The 27,805-nt window shown below is 41.9% G+C and overlaps 1 protein-coding gene across 3 annotated transcripts in view; it reads right to left on the bottom strand.

Moving 5' to 3' along the window:
• FNIP2 (folliculin interacting protein 2) overlaps positions 1-27,805 on the bottom strand; it is a 1,139,819-nt gene that overhangs the window by 613,027 nt on the left and 498,987 nt on the right. For all 3 annotated transcript variants that reach the window (XM_044062054.1, XM_044062052.1, XM_044062053.1), the window contains exon 5: positions 6,165-6,236. In XM_044062054.1, the coding sequence (XP_043917989.1) occupies positions 6,165-6,236 (72 nt within the window). The remainder of the gene's footprint in view (positions 1-6,164; positions 6,237-27,805) is intronic.

Here is a 27,805-nt window from a genome sequence, read left to right as displayed (position 1 = left end):
GAAAGCACCTCACTGAAGACCAGAGAACGGACGACTAGCTTAACAGAAGCGTTGTCGGTAGGTTTGGACTTGTGCAGTCTGTCTTTATCCTTATGTTTTTTGGAAGATCTGCTGTCGGATGGCTTACCGAAGCCATATAGGAATTCGAAGACTGCAAGGGAAAATATCTAGCTACAATAAGGGCCCGACGACATATAGTTCTGGAGTTAAGAACCACAAAAGCGACAACGATGGACGTCTTGGTCTGGGCCTATACAAGTGACGCAGTAGGAATGAAAGTCTCGGTGTGGTATTTGCTTTCCACAGGCGATACAATTGTTAACTTTTTCTGACATCGGTTAGCGCAAGAAAAAAGGTTCCCCAATGGGGTATTTAGCTTTAGACGACTTCAGCTTCAATTCGGAAGATGAAACATGGGTAGCGGCCGACTGGCACACATGCAAACTGCTTCTGCTTCAGGTTCTGTGGCAAGAAAGACTGATGTAATGGCGTCGGCTGCCTTACTTTACACTACTGACAACCTGACATCAGTCCTGAAGTGACAGCAACCGACGCAGAAATACTAAGCGCCTCCGGTATTCGGGCCAGCCGAGGGCTACCCTTCACAGGGATAACACAAATGTGATGACTACAACAGTGAAACACGAAGAACATCATCGGTATTCTTTCTTCTGTTAAGCAATCTAGAAGGACATACTTTACACTTCCTTATGCACCTATTAAAAGTACATAAAAAAAAAAAAGTTGTCTTACCATAACATTCCATCTGTTGTTGTTGATCTTCGTTCATTCATTACTGATGGGCTATCGGTTCCGTCCTCGGAACCAAGCCGGCCAATATCAAGCTCGAATCAGCCAAAAACTCTAGAGCCAATGTCCTACCCATATATATTGCGAATAGGGGACGAAAGGTTTTCATGCCTGGCAATCATAGGAAGTGGAGAAACCAAGCTGTCAGTTTCAGGGTTGGTAGATTGGGGTGAATCAGACTCTGCGGATGGGAGATCAACGTTGGGGATGGATTGAGGATCCACGGTTGATCTAGCAGGTGAGGCCAGAGGAAGGGGAACCATAATCGTCAAGGCCAATATGGAGCAACGAGGATAACTTTGCTCTTCAATTGTCGTGCTTTCTTTAGAAATTGAGAAATGAGGGGGAGAGGAGGATAGGCATAAAGAAGACCTGAAGGCCAAGTGTGGACTAGAGCATCCCTTGGTGACTGTCCTTGAGGTGGGATCAGGGCATAGTAGTTGCTGCACTTGTAGTTGGTTGGGGTGGCAAATAGGTCGCAGCAAGGCTGGCCCCAGCGGTTGAAGACATTTTCCGCTAACAGAGGATTGAGGGACCACTTGTGAGGCTGTAAAATGCACCTGCTCAATTTGTCCGCTATCACGTTGGAGCTCCCAGGAATGTGCGGTGCAATCAGAAGGCGGTTGTGAGCTATCTCCCATTGCCATATTCTCAAGGCCTCTTGGCATAGCGGATAAGATCTGGTGTCCCCTTGTTTGTTGATGTACCAGACCAATGGAGTGAAATGTTTGCAATGCTAGAAGCACCACCCTCAGTTCCAGGACACTGATATGCAAAAGGGCCTCAAACTCCAACCAGGTGCCTTGGACTGAGTTTCCCTGACATAGCCTCCCCCCCACCCCATCAGGGAGGTGTCCGTGGTCATGGTGGCTATCAGTTGATGGGGGTTGAAAGGGCGAGACCATTGTTGGGGATTTTGAGACGTCCACCAGAGTAAATCTTGCTTGCATCTCTGAATTACACTTATTTGAAAAGACAAGGGATTTTGAAGAGGGTACCACGGAGTGATAAATAGCCGTTGAAGTCTCATGTGGAATCTGGCTAGAGGCATAATGGTAATCAAAGCTGCCATTGACCCCAATAGCTGAAGTACAGATCGAGCTGAGGATTTGTGGTGACAGAGAAGAGGTTGAACTTGTTATCTTATTCTCTGAAGTCTGTGTTCTGGAAGGGATGCTGTGCAATTTTTCATGACCAACAGTACCCCTATAAATTCCAAAGACCGTGTTGGATTTCTCCCAGTTTATAGTGATTCCCACATTTCGAACCATTAAGAGAGTATACTGCAGGGCTTCTTCCAGTAGACGCTTGGTGGGGGCGGTAAGGAGCCTGTCATCTAGATATGGAAATGTCTGGAATCCTTGAAGTCACAAGTAAGCGATAACCACTGCCATGCATTTTGTGAACACTCTGGGGGCTGCAGATAGACCGAAGGGCAGGGCTCGAAACTGGTAGTGACTGTCTCTATACAGAAGCTGAGGTATCTTCTTGAACATTTGTCCATTTTTATGTGGTAATACCATTTTGAAGATCTACAGAGCACCATCCAATCGTCTTCTTCCAAAAGAGGAAGGATAGACTGAACCATAACCATCCAGAATTTCTGTTTTTACAAATTTTTTAGTGTACTGAGATCCAGAATTGGTCTCCAGTCCCCTGTCTTTTTTGGCACTAAAAGAACCTTGAGTAAAATCCAGATCCTATCTTGTCTGAGGGGACCATCTGGATGACTTTTTGTAGCAGAGTTTTGATTTCATGTGTTGCCGTTTCCCATTGACTGGGTGGAATGTCGGGTAACACTCGATGAGACTGGGCAAAGATGGAAAAGGATGTGACAGACTCTGGATACAAGCAGAAACGACCCCTGACCACTTCCAAATGTGAGCAGTTGGGCAACGCTTCAGGAGCGCTGATAGGGTTGGGGAGAGAAAGACTCTCTGGAATCCCGGTTTCGCGGAACTCCTCTGCCCTGAAAGGGGAGTCTTCCATTGGAGTTTCCCCCTCTGCCTCTAGGGGAAAACTCGGCACGTGCATCCCGCAAAGAACCCTGTGATTTCTTGTGCCAGATTTTTCCGCTCCTCTGATTTCTGGAATAGAATCGCTGAGGAGTGGAGTGTCTGACACCAATAGCAGACAAGGTCTTGCCATCTTGTTTGCACCGTGCCAGCGTATCCTTGACTTTAGGGCCAAACAAACAGGCGGCCTCTATTGGGGCATTCATGAAGGAAGCCTTAAAGGAGTCCGCAAAGTCACAAAGGTGCATCCAAGCATGGCTGGCAACTATACCTGCGCCTGCTGCTCTAGCCACCCCTTCCGTTGCGTGAGAAATAAGACGCATGGAGGAGTTGGAAATGGACTCTAGGGTGGCTGAGAAGCCACATTATCACGGACTTCGTCAGAAACAGCTCCAGCCAAGGTTTCAGAGAGCTGGTTGACGAGATCTCGCTGAAGCCTGGTAAAATGTGCTAAATAATTGAAAGACCTTACGGCAAAGGTTGATGAAGCAAACACATGCTTCCCTAAATCTACTGCCCGGGACTCCTTGTTGGGTGGATGGACAGTTTGACTCTTCTGCCAAATCCTTCTTACTAGCAGCTGCAACCACCATAGCATCTACTGGAACACCACGTGACCAGTGGGGGGTGATAACATTTTATCTGGCCTCTTGGGTATCGCTTCCATGGTATCAGGAGCCTTCCATGCGGGCTGCACGAGGAGCTGGATGAGCTCATAAGCAGGTGGGGTGACCGAAGAGGTAGGGGGCCGGGCACAAAAAGCCTGCAGGAATACGGATTCCTCAGAGGAAGGATTAGAAGGCTTCCAGTCACTTCTCTGCCTAAGGATCTCGAGGATGTCACCAAAGAACACCTCATCAGAGGGTGACCGTGGGGACCCTTTACCATCATTAACATCAATATTTTCAGTCAATGACTCCTCAGTGGAGTCCATGTGTTTCCTCTTGCATGATGCTTTGCAGGGTGCTTCCTCAGTTGGAGTTTCTGGGGAAGACTGCAAAGAGGGGGTCTCCTGAGGAGGAGAGACCTGAGGCTATTGTGCTGGTGTCCGGGAGTCGAAGCTTGTGTCAGTTGCGGCATAGAGGGGGGAGAGGACTCCGACAAATGAGCTTTGCCAGCGGAGGCAAGCACCTTCTCCATGGCCTGGAAGGCTGGCCCGCCCAAGGAGTGATGGGAGCCCGGAACAGAGCACGACAACCTCGGAACCAGGGTCACACCCTGCCCCCAGACCAGGAGTCTCAAGAGGACCATGAACCGTAACAGAGAGAGCAACCCTGGGAGGTGCCATAGAAAAAAATAGACGTGGAGCCAAGAATGCCCAACCCAACGCCACAGCCACTGGCCTGAGAAGAGCCCAATGCACAGTGCACCGAAGGCCACAAGGACGACTCTGGTTCCAAAGTGGGATCCACTATTGGAGTCAGAGGGAGGGAAGCTGCTGTCATATTAACAGCCTTTGAAACTTGAGTGGAATTCGAAGGAGGAGTATAAGTTGGGGTTTGAGACAAAATACACTCACCTGAATAAGGGAACGTGGACTTTGATGGTTGAGAGAGACCTCTGGCCACAAGCAACTGGTGAACAAGCCGCAACACATCCTGCTCAGGAAGACTCTTGGTTGACCTCATGGAGAAGGCTAATGGCGATTCTGGCCTTCCCAGGAAAGGACTATACTGACTGCTTGCAAAAGGATCCAGTGAAGGGGAATATTTGGTCCTTGCTAATTCAATAGATGCAGAGCTTGGAGCCAAGGAAGTCTGCACCGAAGAAAACGGTGTGGAAAAGGTCTGCTCCGACGATGTCAGCGCCGTAGTAGTTGAAGGCATCTGGACCGTAAAGGCAAAGGTCTGCCCCAAAGTATACGGTGCTGTAGTGGCAAATGTCTGCACTGACAATACGGATGGTGCCAAGGAGGACTACACTGAAGTACATGGTGCCGAAAAAGTCTGCACCGTGGAGTACAGAAGAGTCATACTTGAAGACTGTACCAACAGTGCCGAAGGGGACTGAACCTGTATTGACGGTGCCATTAGGAGTTGCGAAAGAACTGTCGGAACCGTAGCTGACTGCACTGGAACTCCGTTGCCGATATCGATAAAGGAGACATGGCTGTAGTCAGGATCATTTGAGGCAGTGCCGAGCCTTGAGCAGACAGGGTCACAGGTGACACAGCCAGAGTAGTAATCAATTTCACCTTCTTATGAGTCAACTCCCTACGATCTCTAGACAGAGAAGGGAGTGACTTTGATGAATAACAGGAAGAACGCCTCTTGTGGGGTTTAACAGGAGGGGGGGTGAGCCCACAGACCCAGAAATAGCCTCAGAGAAAGGAGACTTGAGGAGACCTTTCAAAATTAACTTATTCTTGCTCTCGTTGAGAATCCTGGTACAGAAATTTTTACAGATCCCACACGGAGGATCCACAGTCAAGTGAGAGACATTAAGACAGTAGACACAAGTCATGGCCATCGGAAAGTGGTAACTTACGGCCGCAATCCTTGAAACCAATGGAACTTTTCTTATCAGACACAGCTGTTGTGGAGAAGCACAGTAGCAAAAGGAAGAATAACGGCTACCCAAGAAAAAGGGTAAAAGAGAAAAGTAAGGATTACCAATGATGGTAATGGAGAATTACCACAATGTAAGAAAAGACGGTAATAAAGGGAAAAAACTAAAGGGGTAGGAAGATATTAGAATAAACTTTTGAGAAAAAAATTTAGAGTAATAACAATATATAAATTGTCAAAAATTTAGACACTTGGCTAAGAGAGTGGCATGACACAGCTGTTCAGCAACGTGGCAAAAGAGATCTGGGGTAACAGGGAGCTCAGCATTCTGGGTAGGACCTTGACTCGAGAGGTTTTGGCTGATGCGAGCTTGATATTGGCCAGCTTGATTGCGAGGACAGAACCAATAACCCATCAGTAAGGAATGAACAAAGATTAACAACATCAGATGTTTGACTGCTTGAGCAACAATTTACCACAACACAGCTGCATTTAACTTTACAAGCTGAAAAAAAATATTGCCACAAAAAGTATTACCATAAGACTAACAGAGTACAGCATGTCAAATGCCTACAAGTCCCAGCCACTGTCAGTGCAGTTTTTCATGCACTCCCTTATATCTATGTGGCTCTTGAAACTATTCTACCCTACCTTCCTCTCAAAAAGAACACTGGTTGACTCCTTATGCTAAACCCATTACATACATGTATGCTGCATTTACCCAGAAACTGTTAAATGGCTCAGTTGAGAACAAATCAAGTGAAAACAGCTGGGAGTTAAAGTGACTCAAACTGTATCAAATGATTCTCCCAACAACAAACAGGAAACTTACGTGCTGGTGCTTACACTGGTGCTATTTACCCGAGCAGAGAACACCTTGCTGATCATCAATTGTGGGGGGGAGCTAAGAAAAAAAAAAAAAGGTAGGGAAGGACACAGTGAGACCTTGTGACAGTGAAGCATGGATTTCAGCCAACAACCAGTCATTTCAAAAAATATTCCACTACTAAAAATCTTTACATCACTGGCTGTAGCTCAAACACATTTTCACAGTTTACATAATGCAATATATCACAAGTGTGCATTCCTGAATTATCATAGTAATTCCAACAATGCTATTTTTATACAGCAAAAATACACTGCACTGTACACCGTAATGCATTTCTTAATCCAGTGCTCCCTGTAACTGTTAAGTTTTTAATGTGTTCACACGCATATCCATCCGTGCATCACAAACTATCCTACTAGTGTATCTGCTTGAACAATATGACTACAAAAGGTAAATGGATATAGGGTGATTTACTGACTGTTTAAACAAGGAAATGCACTTCCCATTAAATGAAACAGCTTTACTTTCTTTTTCTTAAGAAGCAAAACCAACCTCACCACATTCCTTATAAACAGGGTTATGTCCCTGCTCCTCTGCTTTTAATATGATCAATTCCATGGTAGCTGCAACTTAGGCGTTAGAAAAAATCCCATCACTATAGTAGCTTCCCAAAGAAAGCAGAATGCAATCATGGCAGAAAACTGCAATCTGCATGGCTGTTTCTTAGACGATTAACTTATAATAAAGAGAATCTCCTAATCAAACCCATGTGGCCTTGTGCATACCAGCTAACCTATAACCCAGCAAACCTTTCCTCATAATAGGAAGTGCCAATCAAACAATGAGCAACACTACAGCACAATAAAATGGTAAACTTATACTTTTAAGCCTGGTTCTGTGGCATAAAGTGATGAGCGATAAGCCCCAACTAAAACCCAGATGACCCAAGTTGATATAGCAACTCGAGTACTTGAAGAGCCAAGCATGGGGAATGAACAGAAACTACCATCTCATGGATTACGGGAGGGGAGGGTGCAGTGATGTTCAGTTGGCGACTGCCACACATGCAGGTGGAGGTTTCCACACAGGCTGCGGACCAGGAATAGGGAGGTGCAGACCTGGTTTCCTAAACCACTGACAATAGCTCTTAGGGTCACATGTGGGAGCACGTGTATGTTGGAGACAGGGCACTGAAAGCTGCAATGTGATGGGATGTCCATCATCAGCCATTATGCAGTGGGTTAGGAGGGACACCTCTGTAATTTCTGCCCTGCAATGATGCTTACTGGAAGGAGGGAGTTGTCATCCAAGGCTAAATGGATAGGTCGCCTTCAGATCCAAGTCATGGAGAAAAATTGGACTTGAATGATAGGATAGGGAGCTTGAAGCCAGTCTTAGGGCTATAAGGACAGGTCTCCTACGGGCCCTCATCTTGAAGATAAGTGAGATTCATTTGGCTATGGTGATGAGAGCTCACCTCCACAAGCAAGCAAACAAGCATAGGGCTAGGGCAAAAGGTGAAGGCATAATGCACCCTTGTTGCTGTCAAAACTAACTGTCTTTCCAGACTGCTCTCACCTCTACATTGAACACCTGGTAACAAGTGAACTAAGGGACTTGTGTTCTTATACAGGAAGGTTCAAGCGTTGGTCAGGCACACAGGCAAAAAGGTACCTAAACAAAAAAAAAAAATACTTAAATTATGTAAACCTGTGTAAAAAAAAGTATTTGGGTATACATACAGTACATGTACAATAGCTTGCAAAAAAGTATATATTTCAAATACAGCTAAATGGACAACAGTGAACTGACTGGACTTCCCAGAGTCTTCTCTGCCTGGCCCCAGGAATATTGCTGCAGTGTGAGTAGCAGTATAAATAGCACTGGAAGGAGTACTACTGATCACAGTATGAGTACATTGAAACTGCATGGTTTTGGTATGCTGTTAATCAGGATAAATGCTTCAACTTACCACATCATCAAACCATTTGACTTTATTCCAAAATCCGATGCTCCACAACCAGTCTTCAACATATGAACAGGTTTACTAGCATCTCACCTAATATGTGTGTTTTGTTACACTACTTACCCTCCACCTCTGTACTTCTAATACAAACCTTATGAAAGCCGTGTACATTACTGCCTCTCAACTTGCTGTATATCCCACCTCTTAACTACATTAACATTGTCTGCCATATTTCCTTCCCTCTCGTCCATTTCTTTAAATTTCTAAGCACTAATTGCATGATCCATTACCTGTTTGACAAGCCCACTAAAGCACCTCTTCTAATGCTTTACGTTAAATGTCCAGTAATGCAGGAGTATCTTTTATACTACAATAATTGTCTACTTCATATGAATGTAATCTAACTAGTAAAATGTGTGCAACTGATGATGTATATTACTGAATGTCTGTTTAAAAATGTCTATATGTTGGAAGTTTTCCCCGAGCCTCCATTGAAAAGAGATTTTTAATTAAACCCAGTCAGACACACCTGGTAAACCAAACCAAAATAAAAATCAGACCCCTGCAGTGTAAAGTTTACTAAAACATATGCAAAATAAATGTACTGTTTTTGAATCAGCAGTTACTCATTTAAACACATTGTTGAGTTGAAATGAGAAGAAAGGCTTGGATTAGTATGGTAAATGCCAGCAATATGGACCAAAAAAGCATAACATTCTAAAGTGATGTGATGAGAAAAGAAGTACTTGGTTTATCAAAAATCCCTGATAATTTTAAGCATGCATACAGACATTCTTCAGTATATTATTTTTATGTCACAGCACAAAGCATTCGCTGACAAAATTACCACCCAAGCCATCTAGACACCGCTAAAAGTTTGCTTATCCCTGTAACAGTGAAATGATTTCAGGTCCGTGGATTGTAGAACAGCTATACTGGCTTGGTGCACTACAGTTGCCATGTAAGTAACCACAAAAACTGATTTTTTTTGTTTACACATTGCTGGAGTGTGGTGTAGGCAGTGCCATGTATTTTTATACCTCACATATCCCACAATACCATGATAGATCATTCAGGTATTACCGCAACCCTCTGTTGTACCTACATTACCAACTATGCCAATTGTTCCTTAATGGCCGTCCCAGAATTATGTTCATTCACTAAGGTGGCCTTAACCTTCTGAGATATCAGAACCATTTAGCAATCTGAAAGGATGGGAAGTGGAGCTTCAGTGAAATGTAGGTTAGGGAGATGGGGATCCTTTATGTGCACAGATACCGATGACAGGGTATTCTGGTAGCCAAGCATCGGGAATCTTCACTTAACATTTAATTGAGGTGTTGGAAGAAATGTACAGTTGTGTTGATAACTCCTGTTAGACCGAAGTTTGTTAGAAGAAAAGGGGTCAATTTGAAACACATGTTTGAAAGGAAATTACTTTCTGACAACTCAAGAAAGCCAGGCACATTTAAGTGTGGCGCATGCCACCAATGCCACGCAGTCTTGAATGAGAAAGGCATATATCTTCCTTCTAGAAAAATGAGAGTTGTTTCTCCCAAGCACTTCACATGCAATTCGAGAGGAGTAGTATACTTAGTGGTATGTATGTTTTGCAAAAGTTTTTACGTGTTTTACGTGGGAAAAACTGAGAGGGAAATCAGGAGAAGAATGTATGAGCACTTTTACGAGATGAGTAAAGGCAAGGAGACAAATGCGCTGTTTAAACATTCCCTCACATGTCCCAAACATAATTTCAAGTTCATGATTTTGGAACAGATCAGTAGGGACTTGAGAGGAGGGGATTGGGAGGCCACCCTAGAGTATAGGGAGCTAGTGTGGCAGCTCAAGTTAAATGCAGCAAACTGGCCCGGCTTAAATGACACCATCAGTATAAAGCCGATTTTAAAGCTAAGAAGGGCCAGACTATAAATTATCAGATTTGTTCTACCATCACTTTTTCTTCTTGCTTTTCTCTTTTTCACCACTTTTCTCTTTTTCATCATTTTTCATCTTTTTTCATTACTTCTCTTCTTCCTTTCTTCTCTTTCTTTCTCATTACCTCTCTCCTTTTTATTATTTTTATTATATTTCACTCAAACTATGCTCATGTACACACATCAGTCCTGGACTTTGTTTGTATCAGATACGCACACTGGTTGTTCTCTTGCATTCACTTTTTGCTTGTTTGTTTCAGGTCAGTTCAGCTAGACCTTTCAGCCTAGAATGTAGCCTTTTAGCATAGGTTTTTTATAAGCACACAACTAAACATACATACAGCGCAATGTTTACTGGTTGTAATGAAAATATCAAATATTAAAAATATTAAAAACATAAAATATTAAATATAAAACAACATAATATAACCTCTTTAGGTTTATTTAAAGGGTTCAACAAATTGCATTGTATCAATGAAGCAGTTAGCTTTAATGTAAGTTCAACTGCAATTACTAATAGTTACTAATAGTTTTTAATGGTTCATTTTATAACTTGCTGGAGTGTACATAACTTACATATGAATACTGGTTGTATATTTTTGTATTTATGAACATATTTAGATGTATACATTTTCTTTTTAAAAAAAGCACAAGCTTACTTGTCACTAATTGGTTATTTTAATTGTTTAATTGATTGCAATTGCTATTTAAAGACAGGATGGTTGAGTGTTTTAGTAACTTGATAAAGCTAGGAATATCCTAGCGAAAGCGCTTGTATCTACGTGGTTTCTGTTGTGTTTTACATTAAAACATCAGTTTTTGGATTATTCAAGCATCGTGGTGACTGTTTGGTAGCCGTTTAATTGTTCTTGGCTCTGGTCTCTTGCTCACTTGATTGTGTTTTGGCGTTATGGCTGCTGAAGCGGACACCTTCGATCCGGTTGAAACACCAGAAGTATTAAAGAATCCTGACTCCGACGCTCCGGTAACCAGAGCGGAGTTTAACTCTGTTCTAGCAGCTCTTTCTGAAATTACTAAGCTCCTGAAAAGGAACGAACCGGATGCAGACGTGGTGGTGGTGAGCCAGCAGCGCGCTACACACCGCCCGCGCAGGTTTGGTGGAGTTGGCTTGGTTCAACAAACGGCTCTCATACAAACTTTAATGGAAGGACAGTTGGTGATTCAGGTCCGGTTCGGAATGAACGACTTAATGATGTGGAAAAGAACAATGTCTCAAAAGCGGACAAGAAACAGCAACGCAAGGACTTTTGCTTTGAGGACTGGATGGAACACCAGTTCTCATTTTCTAAAGGTACTGTTCATAACACTAAAACGAGCAGCATTGAGCTCGAGCTTGATGAACTAAAAAATAAATTATATGCCTTAAAAAACAACCAGATTGAGGTTGACTACCTGAAGGAATGCGTGAATGTTGAGCGCATTCCAAAAGGTTTAAGAATGTTTAAATTCCCAAACAATGTTGAAGTGGGAACTCCGTATTATTTTAAATTGTGTGACATTTTTAACAGGGCTGGGGTGGAAATGTTAACTGTAATGATTGAGGAGTATGAAGGAAAGCAAAAAGTTCTTTCGAATGATTTAAATGTATTGAACAAACGTATAGTATCTGATTCTAATTTTTTGTCTATCAAGTTAGATTATGGTAAAGCATTTGATGAGGTTGATGCTTTTTGTAACAAGGTGATTAATAGAAAAATACGCAAACTCGAGAGGGACCTACACGAATACAAGGATGGTGTGGCCTACCCTCTTTTTAGGCAACTCAGGGCTGATACACAGAATGTTAACCATAAAGAAACTGCAGCATCTAATAACTGGGCGGGGGGAGAGCAACCTAGGAGAAGTGAAAGACTGGCTGGCAAAGAAAGAAAAGGGTCGGCGCAGGATTTTCACCAACCTCCAGGCAAAACGGTGGGGTGGAAGCAGAAACAGCAGGGGACACGCTTTTGGAACACATAAGCTTTTCTATGGTTTCTGATACTTTAAGGGCAGAAGAGGGGAACGCTTTTATAGACAGCAACAGTACATCTGGAAGGGGACGCAATACGGTTGATAAAACTAATGAAATTATAGTAAGCTCCAAGTTGGGGGCATGCACTGTATACATAAAATCTGATTTTACTATTTACAACTTTACGGAAACTGTTATTGATGATATTGCCTTTGATGTATTTACAAAAGGGTTACACTTTGTTCCTTTTAAAAATTGCAACATACCTCTCACCCTAATTGATGTTAGGTTATTTACTAGAAGTCTTAACCTACATCAGTTATTCAAACAACAAGTGCCTGCACCCACTAATTTAGACAGAAAAAGTCTATTTAATCCCCCAATGCACTTGCTAATTAAGCTTTTTGAACAACTGGTAGAAGATGACTTGAGGAATCTAAAACATTCCCAGTCTGGGAGAATCAATTTCCAGCAGGAGCAGTTTGACTTTATTCAGATGTTAAAGAATGAAAATATAAGGGTTATGAAACCCGATAAAGGGGGGGGGCATTGTCCTCATGTATGAGAAGAATTATGACGAGTACCTCCATCAAATATTGCAGGATGATAGTCAATACATGTTGATTTCTAGAAATTAATTACACATTTGTTGGTCTAAAATCAAGTTTTCTTTGAACGATCACTTATGGCAGCGTGTTATTAATGAAAAACTCTTCAACTTTTTGTTTGTCCCTAAACCCAGATCACCCATAATATTTGGGATTCCCAAAACGCACAAGGGGCTTGATCCTTTATCATTTAGACCGATTGTAGCGGGCAGTGGAGGTATAACGGAACCACTATCTAAATTTATTGAGCATATAGCAAGTAAATTTCTTGTTAAACCATGTGTGCAGGGATTCTTGGGAATTCCTACAAAAGGTTCCATGTAATAGTTTTGAACCGGATATTTTAATGGTAACTATCGATATAAAAGACTTGTTTCCAAGCATACCTCATGAAATTGGACTGCAATGGTTTGGTGAATTTTTCATAAGGGAAACAGACTTGGGTTCAAACTTAATTAACTTAATTGTGGAATTTATGGGTATGGTGCTGGAAAACAATATTGTTTGCTTTAATGGGGAATTTTTCAAGCAGCTCAAGGGGGTAGCAATGGGCACCTTGTGCTACCATTTATGCTAACATAATTCTTCACAGATGGGAGCACAAGTATGTATTCACACCCCCCTGGAATCAACACCTGCTATTCTACAGGAGGTTTCTGGATGACATCTGCATCCTGTGGAAGGGTACCCACAATTGTTTACTTGAGTTTTTAGCTCACATAAATGATTCTACCAACTTTTTGAAATTCACCTACACAATAGACTCACATGAATTGAACTATTTGGATGTAAATCTATACAAAGATTATAGTAACAACACTTTTCAATCTAAAATTCATCGAAGGCTCTATTTTCAACTCCTTTCTGCACTTCCAGTGCTCACCCCTTTTCTCAAAAAAAGGGGATTCTCAAGGGCCAATTAATTAGGGCCTCGAGAATATGTAGCACTGAGAAAGATTTCCAGAATGAGGTTGTATTGCTACAAAAAGTGTTCACGGACAGGGGCTACCCGTTGGATTTATTTCAGTTCTTATGCAATGAAGTAAAAATCAAAAGGGACACACTATATTCCCCTTTATTAGGAAAAGTTGTAGCTGCTGACCAATCATTGATTGTAAAGGACAAAATTAACCCAAAAAACAATGACTTTACGGGTCCTAAATTTATTTACACTTTTTGCAATCAAGCAGATGACATTGAGAGAACTATTACAAAATTTTGGCCACTTTTAACAGCACACGAAGAATTTAAAAATATTCTTCCTGTTAGACCAGTTTGTTAGAAGAAAAGGGTCAATTTGAAACACATGTTTGAAAGGAAATTACTTTCTGACAACTCAAGAAAGCCAGGCACATTTAAGTGTATGATGCCACCATGCCACGCAGTCTTGAATGAGAAAGGCATATATCTTCCTTCTAGAAAAATGAGAGTTGTTTCTCCCAAGCACTTCACATGCAATTCGAGAGGAGTAGTATATAGTGTGGTGTATGTTGTGTTAAAAAAGTTTTTTTTTTTGGGAAAAACTGAGAGGGAAATCAGGAGAAGAATGTATGAGCACTTACTTTTATGAGATGAGTAAAGGCAAGGAGACAAATGCGCTTTTTTAAACATCAAATGCTGTTTTAACCTCACATGTCCCAAACATAATTTCAAGTTCATGATTTTGGAACAGATCAGTAGGGACTTGAGAGGAGGGGATTGGGAGGCCACCCTAGAGTATAGGGAGCTAGTGTGGCAGCTCAAGTTAAATGCAGCAAACTGGCCCGCTTTAAATGACACCATCAGTATAAAGCCGATTTTAAAGCTAAGAAGGGCCAGACTATAAATTATCAGATTTGTTCTACCATCACTTTTTCTTCTTGCTTTCTTTTCACCACTTTCTTTTTTCATCATTTTTCATCTTTTTCATTACTTTTTTATTATTTTTATTATATTTCACTCAAACTATGCTCATGTACACACATCAGTCCTGGACTTTGTATCGTTGTTCTCTTGCATTCACTTTTTGCTTGTTTGTTTCAGGTCAGTTCAGCTAGACTTTCAGCCTAGAATGTGGGCGCCAGCCTTTTAGCATAGGTTTTTATAGCAACAATAAAACACATACACACGCAATGTTTACTGGTTGTAATGAAAATATCAAATATTAAAAATATTAAAACATAAAATATTAAATATAAAACAACATAATATAACCTCTTTAGGTTTATTTAAAGGGTTCAACAAATTGCATTGTATCAATGAAGCAGTTAGCTTTAATGTAAGTTCAACTGCAATTACCAATAGTTACTAATAGTTTTAATGGTTCATTTTATAACTTGCTGGAGTGTACATAACTTACATATGAATACTGGTTGTATATTTTTGTATTTATGAACATATTTAGATGTATACATTTTCTTTTTAAAAAGCACAAGCTTACTTGTCACTAATTGGTTATTTTAATTGTTTAATTGATTGCAATTGCTATTTAAAGACAGGATGGTTGAGTGTTTTAGTAACTTGATAAAGCTAGGAATATCCTAGCGCCAAAAGCTTCTTGTATTGGTTTCTGTTGTGTTTTACATTAAAACATCAGTTTTTGGATTATTCAAGCATCGTGGTGACTGTTTGCAGCCGCGTTTAATTGTTCTTGCTGGTCTCTTCTTCTTCTTTGATTGTGTTGATAACTTACCATAACTGCAGATGTTAGAGTACATCAATAATTCAGTACTTGAGCAACTTCCTGCAGTGCAGAAACTCACAGCTGGCCCAAGTACCAGAGGCTTTCACCACTCCCCAGCCGGCAGATGCTCTTGCTGGCTAATGTCAGTGCACCAGTGGTATAAAGGGTCATTGGCCAGTGCCATCTTCAGGTCTCTTTCTGTGGTATGGACATGCAAATGTTCCTCAGGTAGGGCAATACTTGCATCATTTAACCTATTGATGGCAACTATCACTTTCCTGGAGGAAAGAATGTGGGGAGGGGGTTAAGTGATAGGTAGGGTATCCACCCCAACCCCAGGGATGGCAGGACAGAGTTTTAGGTGAGAAAGAAAGGGTACTGCAACAGTGATGTACAAGAACCTCTATCATTGTGTTAAGTACACAAATGTACTATGTTCCTCATAGTCAATACTGCAGTACTTAGTCTTGAGAGGGCTCCCAAGGCTATTTTACTGGGGAAGTTGCAAGGCATTCTGTGCCAGGAACACCAGGCTCTGCAAGATGGCAATGGTAAACCCAGCTCTGACTCTTGAGATAGCACCAAAGTGGGTAGTGTTTGGTGAAGGTGTGTACAGGTGGTCACGTAGCTGCTTCCAGGGATGGATTGGGTTGGTGTCCCTTTCAAGAATGTTGTGGTGACTGCTTTTGCCCTGGTGGAATGAGTCCTGATTCTTCCAGGCATTTGTTTGCCATGGGTTGAATGATTAAAGGTAATACAGCTAATTAACCATTAAGATGGTTACTTGTTCACAACTATCTCCTCCTTACCTTCTGCAAATGCCACCAAGAGTTGATGAGACATATTTTAGGGAACCTAGCCCTGTAAAGGTAAAATAAGAAGTTATGCACTTACCATAATGTTCCATGTTTGTTGTCCATCTCGCCTACACTCTTGCAGGTTGGGTTCAGAGCCAATCTCTGCTCCGACTCGGCCAAATACTAAAGCTCGAGAGCTTCCACTGGCTCAAGGCCAACCCCATCCCTATGTCCAACCTGCAAGAATAACAGCGAGATAGGACAACATAACATCCTTAGTTGTATGCTTCAGTGCAGAATCACCTCTCCTTTCTTCACAGGATTAGGGTAGAACACAGGAAGGTATAAAGCCTGGCTCAAGTACATTTCTGATAACACCTTGGGCATAAAAGTGGGGTCAGTTCTCAAGGTTACTCTTTCCATGTTGAAAATGAGAAAAGGTTTCTTGCATACAAGGGCTTGCAGCGCAGCTACACATCTAGCTGAGGTGAGTGCCAGCAACAGGGCAGTTTTCCAAGTAAGCAGTTGGGGCGTGGGTGGAGGGCTGCTGGTTCAAAGGGTGGAAGTGTTACTTTTTGCAATACACAATTTAGGTCCAAAATGGGTGTGGGGTCTCATGTGTGGGACAAGAGATGTAAAATTCCTTTCAGAAATTGTTTCATGTAGGGCTGAGCATAATGGGGGGGGGGGGGGCTGCTGACATTGGTAGACAGGCAGATAAAGCAGAAGCATGCACTTTAATACTAGAGTAAGATAGATATGCTATAAGTTTTATAGAGATTCTTCTACTGTGTGTTTGTGTTGTGTTTTGGGGTAAAATACCTTTTGTCTTACATCAGACAAAAAACCTTGTCCAGTTTGTTAAACAAGATTTTCTGGTACTTTGCTTTCTTGTTTCTTTTAGAATTTCCACTATATTCTCTGAAAAAAACATTGCCTGAGCAGGAACAACAACAAATCACCCAAGTTGTCAGTTTGAGTATCCTCAAGTTCAGATGTACGACAGACATCTTATTCAGAGTTAGGAAATCCGTGGTCTGAGGAAGTGTTTTTTGTTTACTCCCTAGATAGAGAAAGCCAGTGTTGCCCAGACCAGTAAGGAACATCAGTGTAATATTTGGCCTGCCAGCCCTTACTTTCTGCAATATCCTGAAGATAACAGGTAGTGGAGAAAAAGCTTACAGAAAGATCTGTCCAAGTGAAGGATAATGCATCTGTTCTCCAGACCGCTCTCTGTGGGTTTTTCCAACAGAACTTGCTAATTCACCAGTCTGTAAACTAAGCAAAAAGGTCCATCTCTGGTACAACCCCTTTACGTGACAGACCTAAAAATATTTTGTTTTTCAGTGTCCATTCATTGAGGTCTAGGAATGGTATGCTGAGTGCGCCAACAAGCAGAATGTCCTAACCTGAAATGTACAAGGCTGCTGGAGTTTGGTCTAGATATAGAACTACGTACCAAATTCCACAGCTGTCTGCAGAAGCAGTAGGAATGGTTTAATTCCCTCCACCTCATCCCCCCACTTGTTGACTTGCCACATATCATAGTTGTACTGTCTCTGGCAGTATTTTTATTGTTCCTGGTAGCTTTTCTTTGCATGTTTTCACAGCTAGAATTACTGCCTTTATCTCTCTAATGCTGAGTTGCCTGTTTGCCACATCTGTCTCACATCCGTTAGGCACTGAAGTTGCTAGATGTGCTCCACAAGCCAGATCCGAGCTTTTTGTGGTTAGTATATGGTTTATATGTGGGAGTTGGAAATGGCCTCCTATTGATGCTTTCTTCCTCCCAAAGGATCTCCTACAGGAATGGAAGGAGGAGCATTGGTGGTTCCAAGCATTGCTGATGTTAGGACCATCAGCTGTTTTCAGAACCACTGCAGTTTTCTCATGTGAAGTTTTGCTAGGGGGACCATTAGAATACATGAAGCCATGTGTGCCAGCATTCCCAGAAACACCCTTGCTTTTATGGTCTGATGGACTACACACATGGACGAGGTATTCTAAAGGGAGAATTATCTTCTTCGCCAAGATGGCCTTCTGTTGGTCAACATCTAATTCTGCCATTACGAAGACAATCCAGGTGATGGGAGTCAGTTATGAGTTCTGGATATTAAAGGTTATGCCCACCCACAGGAAGTAATCCATACTGATTTGTACAGCTGGCAGTTCTGCAGTAGAGGTTGCCTGAATCAAGAAATTGTCTAAATGATTGTAAATGTGGACCTCCTTAGCTCTGCAAAAGGATACTACTGCTGTCAGGCATTTAGTAATATACCCTGGGCACAGTAGAAAACCCAAACAGTAAAGCATATGATTGGAAGTGGAACCCACACCCATCTTGAAGCTTAAGAACTTCCTGTGTTCATGGTGTAGAAGAATACAAAGATAGGGGTCCTTTAGGCCCAGTGTCACCCATCCATGCCCCTACTGAAAAAAGGGCAAAAGCTTTTGCCTAGTATTTTGAATTTTGATACCACCGGAAATTTGTTGAATCTTGAAAGGTCCAGTATGGGTCTTCAGGTCCCCTCCTTCCTGGGTACTAAGAAGAGATGGGAGTAAAAGAGGAAAGGTTTGAACTTTGGATTGCCAGTTTACTGCCAGCATTTCTTTTTTAGATTGATGTGGTGAATTTTTTGATCCGTGTCCACAATCCTTGCACGCATTTTTGTCCAGCATGTGGGCCCCCCTAGAGATCTGGCGTCTGTTGTGTTGGTGGGGTGGTCTGGCTTTGAAGCCGGCATGAAGGTTGGGGGGCATGGCATGCCTGAGCCCACCCCCTACCTCCACCAACCCTGTTTTGGAATTAGTGTGGAATTTCTTGTGTTCTAGACTGTAGACCATATGGGACCATAAATTTTTAGGGTACCACTGTAGTTTCCCATATGTAGTCTGGATGCGTGGGACCAAGATTATGCATGATGCCATGAAGCCCAAGGCCTGTAGAAATTTTCTTTCTTTTTTGCTCTTGTTCAGTTTTTGTTAGTGCCAAGAAGTAAAGAGAAGTTCTTTTGTTTTTCTGTAGTCAGGAATGCCATTTGTTGTACTGTTGTACTGTGTGTCATTGATGTAAGAATGTGTTTGGTTGCTTTGGTATCTTGTAAATTCTCTGTATCCCAGTCCTTGTAGCAAGTAAATGACCTTTGTAAATCTGTTGTTTCCTTTGTAATTTGTTGTCCCCCCTGTCCTGTTGTCAGGCAGGTAGAGTAGTATGCCATGGGTTGAATGTATTGAATCCCTCAATATGTCTGGCAATGGGCGATTACTGATGCTGGTGGGTCTGCCAGAGCCAAAGCTCTGATCAGAGGAGAGCTTGTGCTCTGCAATGCTGAGAATCTCTTGAAATTGCTTCGAGCCTATCTAGAAATCTGAGGTATCTGGACTCCAGTCTTATGGGAAGAAGTTGATAGACCCCTTGCCCAATTAGAGTTACTTCAGCCATGACTCCATTGCCTTTTTGGGAGAAGCTTGAATTTTGTCAGTGCATTTTGAATTCTTAAGGAATACAATGATGTACTTTTTTCCTTTTTTTTTAGGTCTAGTCTGGAGTCTCCACCCTTTTTCCTTTTTGTCTCCTTCTTGTTCTGCGAGTGCTAGCTCTTCCCCTTTTGTCATGCTGTTTTTGCACTCTTTCTTTTTTTGGGATGAGTTTGCTTGGCATTCTCTATTTGGCTGTCCTCTTGTTGTCTTTGATGTGTGATTGATCTTTTGGCGCATTTGATCTTAAGTTTGTTGTAATGGAAGTGTCTTTCCTACCTTGAGAGTTCTTGCTTGTAAAATCCAACTTGTCTTCAGGTTCTGCTAGTGGCTTAGTGGTGGTTGGGATTAGTGGCTCTTTGACCAGGTGCTCTGCTGTTTGCCTGCTTGGGTGGTTTTTATTTCTAGTTGCGTTCTTGCCCTGCTGTGCTTGATGTAGTGGCCTCCTTCTGTGTCTTTGCCTCCCTTTTTGCTTTTACTCCCCAGGCCAATGTTTGCAGGTCAGGAGGCAACCAATCTTCTGGCTTGGGTTTGAGCTAAAACTTTTATTCCATCCTTCTTTGAAATTTTGCAGTTTGGTTTTTCTAACAATTTTGGCAGGCCAGTTCCAAGCTAACCTTTGGGGTTGGACTTTGCAGTCCTTCTTTAAGCATTTAGCACAGACTTTGCCTTTCTTCCCTTTTCTTCAATGTCTGCCCTTTATTGCACATCTGTAATCATCATTATCCAATGGCATATCTAATCTAAATGTTATTTCAGTGCATCAATACCAATTTTTGTTGAATGTTCATCAACCTCTTGTCATCAGTGTGCCTGTTTATATTGACTAAATGTATCATCAGGAGTCATATAGTTAAATTTTAAGGAATGGTTACTAACCTGTTGTATGTTATTAGCCAGTCTCAATAGTTATTGAGTTTAGAGCTTCCCAGTAGACTAGGAAGTGAAAACGTTTACCCCATCTGTCTAGTGACCTTGCCTTTCTTGAAGAAGACAGTTTGCCTCTGTAAGTGGGTAGTAGTATCTGGGGGTCTGGGTCTGTCCCATTTGTGGGTCAGTGGGAGGTGCTTCACTTAAAGGGGGTAATAGGGTTTTAGCTGTGGCTGTAAAACCGCCTTGGTACCCTGGGGCTAAAGAAGAATGTCTGCAAGAGGCAAATTGTAAAGGTGGTGGTAGGTATCTGGCCTGTCTGAGGGTAGTGTCTGGTTTGGTGTTGCTGGGGGGTCTCGAAAAGTCTTTTCTGGAGTCTCAAAAAAAGCATCATCCACCTTGAGAATCAGTCGCGATGGCATGCAGAGTTTCTCCCATGGAGAATTTCTCAGAAAAGTCCTTTAGCAGGATGAAAACTCTGTTGCTCAGATTGGAACTGGTTAAGTCTCATTGGGTCAGGTCGTGCAGGGTTTGTCCAATTGAGAATGGCTTCTGAAATGGAAGCAGGCTCTGCCAATTGCCTCAAGTCTCAGACTGGGAGGGCCTGGAGTCTGGTTCAAAGAAATCAATTAAAGTAATTAAAGAAATTAAGAAATCTGAGGAGAACACTGGGCCTGGGTAGAAGGGTTGTGAATGAGGGGGATTGAGTAGTCATGGACGTGAGATTGAGGTCCTCTTTAAGTCGTTGAGGCTAAATCTTCTGCCAAAGAAAGCATTTGAGAACTAGAAGAGGGCCTGGGATGGGGCAGTCAAGCGGATGGGATCTAGTAAGTTTGGCTGCTTTAGCTGGTAGGCGGGGCCTCAGTTGTAAGAATAGGTTTAAGCCTCAGTTTGCGTGCTTTTGTCGGTTTCAACGTTCTGGTACCTTGGGTGTTCGCCTCACCGTGAGCGGTGGCGTGAATTCTGAGACCATATTCAAGAATCTGAGCAACTCTTGTAGTGTTCTTTATAGGTTCAGCTGTGAATTGTAATCGGAGAACAAACGCATAATGTAACCGAACACTCGGCAACTTGCGGGACGACAAAGTTTTCGCGACGCCAAGAGGTGAATGAGGCCAAAAGTATATCTTTCATAACTTTTCTGGTAGTCGGAGAGGCAGACCACATAATGTAGGCAAGATGAAAATTGAAAAAACTGTTAGGTACTCCTTCCCGAGTCCAAGCCGCACGGTTAATGAGAAGTCTGACAGCTTAACAGGGCAAAAAAGAAAGGCTGGGCCCAAATTAACAGACAAGAAAGACTCATACCATACGCATGAGGGTGCTTTTTCGCCACACCGACCGCAATTGTTAGCAGACTTCAGAGCTGACAATCCGGTAACCCGAGAGTCATAACCCGCACCCAGCAGAGCTTTCGTCTTCAAGGGGTATTCTTGTACATCAGACCGATCCCTGTTATCTGCCTGTTATAGTGGTGTTAGGTGAATGGGACTTTGTTGTAAGAGGTCTCTGTGAGAGGCTGTAATCAGTGTTTTATGTTGTTTGGGAAGAACAGAGATGTCTAGGAATGGGGGGAGAGCAGAACTTCATGGAGTAGCCAGCCTTCTCTTGTGACTTGTAGTACCCATTTGCCCTTCGTGATCTGCTCCAAATAACTGAGAAAGGAAGATAGTGCTCCTTTCTGACTGAGGCCCTTGAATTTGGGGTTAGTGTAGAATTTGGGGGTAGGTGAGGTCCTGATTACAGTCACAGCCTTAGCTCACCACAGGGTCTAGAGTGTTGATTGGTTTGCCACTATGATACTTTTCCCCTTCTGATGTTTTTATTTTCCCTGTTTAGGGGGAAGAGGCAAGTCTTGCTAATTTAATTTCTGTTGTGTCTAGGGTTGAGGAAAAAAAGAAGAAATCTTTATCTGACTTCATTTGTTTCACCTTCTGGTCCAGTCCCTTGAACACCTTCTCAACTGGGAATCCAAAGAGAAACCCTTCTCTAGTGAAGCATTAAGAAGCTCTGCTTTAATATGATTTGACAGGGGTTGTATCCTCAAGCCAGGCATATCTTCTTGTGATGGACCCCCTAGCAGCTGCCCTGCATGATACATCCAATGCATCACAGCCACATTTTAGTGAGTGTCTGGACATCTGGAGGTCCACACATTGCACAACTACTGGATGTCCCTCTGGAAACTTTCATCTTGTATCTCCCTTTGCCTTGGTTTTTTGTTCCTGTACAGATTCAAGGTATCTGAGTTGGCTGTTTAGAGCTCCCATGGCCTGGGTTGCTGAGATATGGGCCTTTCTGCCAAAATGGTCCAAGAGTCTACTCTGTCTGCATTACATGGCAAAGGGCTCTTGGAAGGAGGCCCAGTTGATCCCTTGGTGAACTCTAGTAACACCGTAGCTGGGTCTACCACCAAGTTATTATAGAGACACCTGAGAGACTCTAGCACTTAAAGTAATAAGGCTTTCTGTGGACAGGGGAAGGGAATCAGGATGCAGTGGTATTATCGAACACATCATCCAAAACATAATGGACAGAGATATGACAAGGCAAATACATGCTGGCAGGTTCAGGAGTCTGGTCTGAGCCTGGGAGAACTCACCAGACTCCCAAATGAAAAATTCCTTGATTCTATGAAGGGTACCCCCAAAGGATAAATACCCAGGTGGCAAGTTAAAGACAAGACCGTTGAAGTCTGGGTGCAACAGTTCCTCATTCTGCTATGCAAGAAGCTTGCAGTGAAAAAGGACTAAACTCCTTTGTTGTCCCATGATCAACTGAGTGAAAAGACCGGCCTTATCAGTCAGTTATGAAGCTATGACTTTTGCCCTCTCTACTTACGTTTAGCAGCACTTTGGGGACCACATTGCTCTATTTGCTGCTTGCTAATCAGGGTATTTTATGATTCATACACACACTGGCAGTACATAGGACATTATTAATCACTGAATTAGTTAAACCTAGTAATTATAAATTTTTCTGCAATATTTTTCTTTGGCTACTATGTTACTGTGCAACTTTTTTTGTTTCTACTTTCGTTCTTGGTTACTGGATGATCCTATGTGATCAGAACTTTTTCAGTTTCAGTAATGCTTTTGTGGTTCACACTTTCAGTGCTTCTCAGCAACTTGTACAATGCAGTGTTTGCACAATCCCCAATACAAGACTTGCCACAATGTTGTACAATTCAGTATACAGACCCCAACAACCAGCAACAAGATGTGGAATTGTTTCCAGTTCTGTATTACAGAACCTTTACTTTTCTGCATCCGTCATGTTTTCTATAACTTTTGTAAATCAACCTGTACGTAGCCTGCTATCCTGAGCTGCCATTATTAGCCTTTCACATCTTTGGGTTTAAATTCACTCTTCCTTAACCATTCATGAGTTGACTCTTGTTTTAACATGTGGGTGTTCCAGTTCTCTAAACTTACCATTTTGACCGCACAGACTTTTCCATTTTTCTTTTATTCTGCTCCTGTTCTTTATAATTCTTCCTTTTGTTTTCTGTTAATTTCTGCTGCTGCCCCATTCCCATCTGCTTCTGGTCTAATGTCTTTTCCCACTCTCTTCCAAAATGCTCTATACTAAACAAAAATAATACCCTAGTATCTTAGACTGGGCATGCCCCCCCCCCCCCTTTATTTTAGACTTTAGAGCTTTCACTATGGTTGAAGCTCACAATTTCAACAAAAATATATATGCAGCCCCACAAGTGCAGACCTACACAAATAGTTAAGTTCTAGGAAGCCCATGCCTCGTTCAGCCCAAGCAGTATATAAATATATACACATACATACATAATCTTATTGTGCATTGGCTCTTAAGTAATCATTTGTAAGCATGAAGCATTTTTCTTGTTTTCTTTTCCAACTTAACCACTGCTTTCTGGGACCAATAACACCAAAGCTGTAAATCACAACAGTAAGAGCAAGATGACTTATGACTGATACATTACAAGGCAGTTTTCAATATTAACTTTAATCTTCTGATGCATTCCTTAAACTTTTTTTTCCTCATTTGTCTGCATTTTATTACTGACCCTTCATCTATTCCCAAATATTTACACACACCTTCCTTTATATCACATTCCTGTCACAGGTTGAGATTTTCTTGGTGTTGCAACTTTCTTGATTAAAAAAAACTGCTTTTACACATTTATCAAAACCAGATTTCATTCTTGTATCTAAGAAAATTTTAACCATTTGTAATTTTGCTTTCAGGTGCTTGTATGATGCGTTACTTTTAACTCGCCCACAAAAAAAAAAAAAAAACAGGTGAGATGTCTTTAAACAAGGTTGGTTTCTGGAAGTTAAACTGTAACAGCAGCATAGTCTATAGGTAAACAGGGCAATGGTTGAGGGCAAGAAACAGCGGTGGTAACAAAGAATCACCCTAGAATATCTCCTTTGGATTTTTACCCTGGGATAATCTACCCTTTATCATGACTCAGCTGCAGTGTGTTTCATAGTCTCTGCTATAACTGACAAATGTGGCTGCATCTTTATTGCAATAAAAGTTTTAATATTGGTAACTTTCGCTCCCCAATTTAATTTATTTACTTTTAGTGCTGCAAGACTTAATTCTTGTGTGTGTGTGTGTGTGTGTGTGTGTGTGTGTGTGTGTGTGTGTGTGTGTGTGTGTGTGTGTGTGTGTGTCTGTGTTGGGGGGGGGGGTGACATTTCCACACATAACTTCTAACACCACAAATGCAATCCTTATGCATGGTGCACACTGAACACTTATGAATATACTTACAAGTTACCCACACTGCAATATTTGCAATGGCAGTAGGCCCAAATTAGCAAACAGGTTTAACATTATTTAATAAAGTCATTTTCTGCTAAACAACAAACTGCATTTCTATAGAATATACTTTCAAAAATAAATACTTAATGCTGAAACATATTAATATGCAAATTAACATCCCACATAACCTCTAATTTAATGCAGATGGACTGCAATACGATCTAAAAAAATAAGAGTCATAATTTTCCATAATGCTACATTCTCCCCAAATATTCCTACACCAAGATCATTGCCAAATTTATTCTGTTAAACCAGCATGTATGTAGATTTAAATACAAAATATGCACAATGTGCAAAAAGGGCATCTTGGCTGCATGTCTATTAAGGACTCTCATCCTTATTATTTGCTTTAACCTTATTCTCCTTCTAGATACCTTAACCACTGTGACCACCAGGCCATAAACTTCCTTTTCTGGTTTTGTATTTTGAGTAACAATTCTCTCTCTACTCACACTTCTTCCATAACCTCCTTATCCTCCTTTTCACTTGGGCTATTTACCCTTTTCTACTTCCTCACGATAGATGTCTTCAAAGCTGTCATCATTACTTAAATCATCTCTTGCCTAGGTTTGTGTCTTTCGGCTTTTCCCGATTAGGGGTCGCCACAGCGGAACTGCCGTCCGCCAATGATTGGCAGTAGATTTTTATGTACTGGCTTGCCGGGCCTAACGCACAACCTTCAACGAAGGAACGCCCATTCACGCATGTCACCACACAGAAGACGCTCTGAGAATCGAACGGGCAACGTCTAACTGAGGCGACAACGCTACCGCAGCACCACCACCGCAGTAATGATCCTCCTAAATCTCCTCAGAGATCTAAGCATAACAGCACTGTCCTTGCATTCAGTGCAAACTGCTGATCACTCAGCAGTCTAAGCACTTCCTGTACGTTACACACTAGGTCAGTTAAAACAACAGTCGCAGAAGATATGCTGCCATTCCCCTTTCCTTCCCTCATTGTACCTGGTGTATAAAAACATTTGTGTTGGCACTTGCATGTAAATATGTGAAGGCATCAAACTTTTACCACCTTATTTAGCAGACCACATAAGTTAGATCAGATTTCTTCTGAGATATCAGTATTCAGTGATTTCTCTCACTATTTTCAGCTCGACTCTTCTAGTTTGTGCTTTCAAACTAATTCATACAGTCTAAAAAGTATACCACTCAATATTTTGCTTACATCATACATCAATAATTCATTTTTTTTCAAACCTAACCCCTTTGCCCTTTCCACTTTTACCCAGCAAAGCTCAGCTGTTTCCTTCCTTCATCAAGGCTTGGTAGTGCAAGCAGAGACCAACATGAGGTTGGAAATGTAAACATTTTCCCCCGTGTTACAGTCCTATCAACTTGCAATAGCTGATCCCAATGTTGCAGTCCGGTCACCTGTTTCCATCTCCATGCATTCATCTTAATCCTCCTGTCATCCAATCTGCCTCATATCAGTAGGATGTTCTACTTCCATTCACTAAGATATGCAAGTTTAAAACTCTGGTTCAGTTGCAGGAGTGAGCAAACAGAGACCTAATCTTTACTGCACAGCAGCCCCATATCACCTCCAAACAATTAACCCCTGCAAGCCATTAATTTCAACAAACCTCATACTTGTGTGGCACATTTTGCCTATAATACAAGCTATGACACTTTATAAGAGCACTATCTACAGCTCTCAACACCCCCCCCCCCTTTTCAATAAGGAGAATTACCCCCTCTCATTTTCTCATGGTTTTAGTCCTCTTGACAAGAAATCCTGCATCCAAACCCTTCAGCTTATTTAGGTGGCTTCTACCTGGGAGGCCCAGGAGGACTGAGCAAGGTATAAAATGTAAGGAACCACCTGCCCCTGCAAATACCTATACGCTCAGATCCAAATCAGAATTTAAAGGTCTTACACACTTGAAATTTCTTCAGAAAAACAGCCAGAGCTTTCTCATACAAGTTATCCATACCATATACCCAGAGACTTCATGGCCTATTTACTCCACATCCTAGGATATATACCAATCAGCTGCCTCTTACCCTTCAGGCTGAGCACCATCTCAAATCTCATTTATTTTATACCCCAACAGCTCTACAAACAAGTATACTCAATGCTCCTATATCCTCCATGGGTCTGGTGAGAGTCAAACATGGCACCATCCTCATATAAAGCCATCTTCTCTTAATCCTCACACCTTTCTTTCAGTGGAGATTCTTAAGTATGGTACAAATATTAATGGAAAGAGGAGGGCAGCCCCACCTTGCCCAGTTTGTAAAGGCTCTGGCAGTCTTCATAACTTTCACCAGCTCTTCTATGCCTTGGCATATTCCCTTATGGAACACTATAAATGAAAGTGGAAAAGCAATGACTTCCAGTACCACAAACAGGTAAACACAGTCAACTCTGTCAAATGCCTTTTTTGTTTCTATGAAATAAGTACTATCTACTTTGACTCCAGTTCCACGTCTTCCATGATCACGAGGTTCTTGAGTATACTGTCAAAGATTCTCCGCTCCCAAATGAATCTGACTGGTCTCATCCAGTTAGCTGTGTAATTGCCAAAG

Source organism: Protopterus annectens, chromosome 2.part1, assembly GCF_019279795.1.
Source record: "Protopterus annectens isolate FY-2018-M chromosome 2.part1, PAN1.0, whole genome shotgun sequence".
In the NCBI taxonomy this organism is placed as follows: Eukaryota; Metazoa; Chordata; order Ceratodontiformes; family Protopteridae; genus Protopterus; species Protopterus annectens.
The sequence above is the reverse complement of the archived record's forward strand: the minus strand, read 5'-3'. Positions and strand labels throughout refer to the sequence as shown.